The sequence below is a fragment of the Rhagoletis zephyria genome, unplaced genomic scaffold (genome assembly GCF_001687245.7).
Source record: "Rhagoletis zephyria isolate East Lansing unplaced genomic scaffold, Rhagoletis_zephyria_1.1 Rzeph_scaffold_33272, whole genome shotgun sequence".
Classification (NCBI taxonomy): Eukaryota; Metazoa; Arthropoda; class Insecta; order Diptera; family Tephritidae; genus Rhagoletis; species Rhagoletis zephyria.
In genome coordinates this window covers 1-3,777 of record NW_016190327.1, presented here as the reverse complement: position 1 = coordinate 3,777, position 3,777 = coordinate 1, and the positions used below count along the sequence as shown (strand labels likewise).

General features: G+C 33.5%; 1 protein-coding gene across 3 annotated transcripts; it reads left to right on the top strand.

Moving 5' to 3' along the window:
* Positions 1-1,317: 1,317 nt before the first annotated feature.
* On the top strand, positions 1,318-3,375 carry LOC108354081 (glutathione S-transferase D1-like). 3 transcript variants are annotated; one of them, XM_017605276.1, is made up of 2 exons: positions 1,318-1,391; positions 2,704-3,375. In XM_017605276.1, the coding sequence occupies exons 1-2, from the start codon at positions 1,322-1,324 to the stop codon at positions 3,342-3,344; spliced, it is 711 nt and encodes a 236-aa protein (XP_017460765.1). In that variant the 5' UTR covers positions 1,318-1,321; the 3' UTR covers positions 3,345-3,375. The 3 variants fall into 3 exon arrangements, with proteins under 3 accessions (XP_017460765.1, XP_017460768.1, XP_017460767.1); XM_017605279.1 differs by lacking the exon at positions 1,318-1,391 and adding an exon at positions 1,593-1,702; XM_017605278.1 differs by lacking the exon at positions 1,318-1,391 and adding an exon at positions 1,598-1,654.
* The last annotated feature ends 402 nt before the right edge of the window (positions 3,376-3,777 follow it).

The window sequence follows — 3,777 nt, the reverse complement described above, 5'->3', positions numbered from 1 at the left end:
TTGTTGCATATATTGTGAAAAATTTGCTGTGCCAATACTTTGCTCCGGCTGTGCATTTATATATGTACCTATGTTTATATAGGCATTTCCATGAAGAGGTTACCAAATACAGAAACCCACAATATTTATGCAAGAAAATATTATATGGTAAATTAGCTTATACCCGCCGGTTTCACCTTACGTTTTTATACAAATATGAAAAATAATTTAAAGATGCTATACTTTATTTAATGTCCCACCCGTTACTAAAAACTTAAAAAGGATGCCGCTTTGTTTTAGTAAAGTGTGATTAAAATGACTAAAAAAACAAAAAATCTGGAGTGCCTGGTGTCTTTAAAATGTCCTCTATTAGAAATTAATGTAAGTGAACTGAAAGTAAGAACATAGAAAATTAATTAGCAGCATCCTATTTGTGTAGTTTCACAAACAGTTCGCTGTTTTTCTATTTGTTCTGAGTTTAAGCAAACTTGTGCGAGTAATTGATGTCTTTCTCTCCTTCGAAATATTGAGGCAATATGAGAAATACCTATCCTAAACTTACATAGCTTAAAACGGCTTCATGGATACGATACGTGAGCATGTGATTTTCTGGCAGAAGCCACTCCTGGTTCTAAACACGACAGTACACTCGTTAGTACTGTAGCAACTGGACGATGAGGATGCTATATGCCAAGTTAAAAAAACTGCTTGATCTTGAAGAAATGCGAACAGACTTGGCTGAAAGAAAATTTTGATAATTAGTAGGCATTACAAAGCTTCATGAAAAAGGTTTTGATGTTAAAGGAAAGTTTAGAAATTGCGAAAAGAGTAATTACAAATGTTGGCGTTCTGGCTCCACAACTAGGAGAGAAAATCTATCAAAGTATGTAGTCTCCAACAGAATTACGGTTATTTAAATTTTGTCCAAGTATGTCTATTCAATTATTCTAAATGGCTTAGTAGTTTGGGGAGCGAACTGTAATTGAACCGATTCGCTTGCTTGAATCGTTTTTCTCGTGGGTTTTGTGATTGCTGATTACAAATCTGATTGAAAAAACTCAAAATGGCTTAAAACCGCACAATCGGGGGCTCTTGAGGACGCTGGCTATGTATCTGAAATCATATTTTAAAGATTCAAATTGTCGTATCCATATTGGAACTATCATTTATCACGGAAAAGTTAAAATCGAACGTGCGTACATGGCGTATGTGCCATCTTTTCTGAGTAACTCAGTGACTTGGCGAAAGTTTCGTGGTACCCTTCACATGGCCGCACTCCCATTATGAATGATACTATATATTGAATTTGGCAAGATATTGCGCGGGTAGACACTAACTACATATGTATTTGCATTGCTATCATCGAAGTTGTTGGAAAGAATTAAAAATTTCATTTGGGCATATCAATATAAGTATAATAACAATTTCCTTAGCCACTTTGTCGTTTTGTGTTTTGTTTCCAAATGCTTTAATTAGAAGAGAGCATAAGCATAATTGCGCTCTTAAGACGTTTTTCAACACAAAAGTATTTCTAATGCAAATTAACCTGTATATTATATAAATGCATGCTTACGTATAGCTATAAAAGTAAATGTATAAAGAACGTTAGCTCAGTATACAATTTCTCTTGTGCTAGTGATTTACATTTATTTCAGAATTCAAAACTCTTGCGTGGGTATGTACATACATACTTATTCTAAAAATCGACTTAAAACGTGACTGGGTATAAATATTTTAAAGTAAATATATATGTATTTATGTTCATACCGAAATCTTCACAATGAAAAGAGAAATCGGTGACACATGTGCTTCCCTCCGTCTGTACGCGCTATAAGGCAATTAAAATTTGAAATACATATGTATTGCTAAAAACCTTTAATTGGAAATTATTATTGAATACATATTTGTGAAATCGCTTAAAACCACGCCTACTTTTCTTACAGCGGTATTTTGAAAAAAAAGTGTAAAAATAACGATATTTTCGTGATTACAGGAGCTATGCATATTTATCAAAATGTACATTCATATGTTCATAAGTATACAGAGGAGTAATCTCTTAGCAAACATTTTAATGTTTTTTAAATTTTGGAGAATGGGCACCGCTTTTTATGGCAAAATGTTTGTGACTCATAAACCGCTTTGCAAATCTTTACCAAACTTGGTACACATGTAGCTTTTGGCCTCACTAGGCAAAGGTGCTGACTTTTTTTTGAAAATCACACAACAATTTCATCAATATGGAAGCCGGTATGGATGGGGAGAAATGTTTTGTGAAATTTTCGCTTGCTATAAAATTTGGGATCATATCTATTGAATGCGTTTTTGACAGGTTTTGCTCTTAAATTTTTACTTTCACTAAAACAAATAAAGTGAGAATAAAGCCAATTCTAAATAGCAAATGACAAAGTAACGGTAAAAAAATGTCTACGAAAAGATTCCAATGCTTTTTACGCCAAAACAAATATCCGGTGTTGAAAAGTTGATTGAACCTGATAGACGGCTAAAGAGCACGTTTTTATAAAAAGCAAATTCTAATTTTGAACCCACTTCTACTAATTTTATTGTTAAGAAGTCTTTTAAAACATAAAGGCATCTTAACTTGTCTATAACAAAATTAGAGTGCTATTTCCAGTGAAATCGAATTTTAATAATTGAAAGCTTCTTTTATTTTGTCTATAACTACAGCCCATAAGCTAATACTTTAATTTTTTGTTTGTTTTCCAGTTATCAATGAAATGGATTTCTATTACGTACCTGCTTCAGCTCCTTGCCGCTCGGTCATCATGACCGCAAAAGCTCTAGGCATTGAATTAAATAAGAAACTTTTGAAATTAAATGCTGGCGAGCATTTAAAACCTGAATTTCTTAAGCTTAATCCACAACACACTGTACCTACATTGGTGGACAATGGTTTTGCTGTTTGGGAATCTCGTGCTATTATAATTTATTTAGCTGAAAAATATGGCAAAGATGATTCTTTATATCCAAAGTGTCCGCAGAAGCGCGCTGTCGTAAACCAACGTTTGTTTTTTGATTTCGGAACATTGTACCAGGCATTCTTCGACTTCTACGTCATACAATATATCCTTAAACAACCAGTTGCGCCGGAAACTTATAAGAAGATAGATCCGGCTTTCGAATTATTTAATACTTTGCTGGAGGGTCAAACCTATGCGGCCGGGGATTCGCTGACTTTGGCTGACATTTCTTTGTTGGCGACAGTGTCCTCATACGAAATCGCTAATTACAATTTCATCAAATACCCCAATGTTGTTAGATGGTATGAAAATTTGAAGAAAACTGCACCTGGTTGGGAGGAAAACTGGGCCGGCTGCTTAGATTATAAGAAGTTGTTGAATCTTTAAATTTGAACTTGGTTAGAAATTTTCATATTTTTTATTCTTGTTCATTTATAAACTAAAGTAATTATATTTATTTAATTTTTTAATACAAAATTTACCTTAATTACGGAAAATGTAATCCTAGTTTTTATTTGTCACTAATACACTAATCACCTCACAAACTGGGAACTGTAGGACAAAAAAATCGAAAGAATTCGACTTCAAATGGTCCTACTCTCTAGGCCACAAATGAAGCTTTTAAAGTATTTTCTAATGGAGTAGAGAGTTGTAGGCATGCCTGGTAAGTTATTTTATAGGTCGTCGCCTGGGTTTTTTCTCAACTTGTTGTTGTATGTATGTAAAATATGCAAAACTAGAAAATGTTGAGAAGAAAAATGGAAGGGTATGATGATGAAAGTAATATATGTATGTATGTATTTTTTATACCCGAGCGCAC

Coding starts and splice junctions, on each gene's coding strand:
- LOC108354081 (XM_017605276.1), top strand. CDS start 1,322: ATGTATTTGCATTGCTATCATCGAAGTTGTTGGAAAGAATTAAAAATT. Junction 1,392..2,703: donor ATTTGGGCATATCAATATAA/GTATAATAACAA, acceptor TTTGTTTTCCAG/TTATCAATGAAATGGATTTC.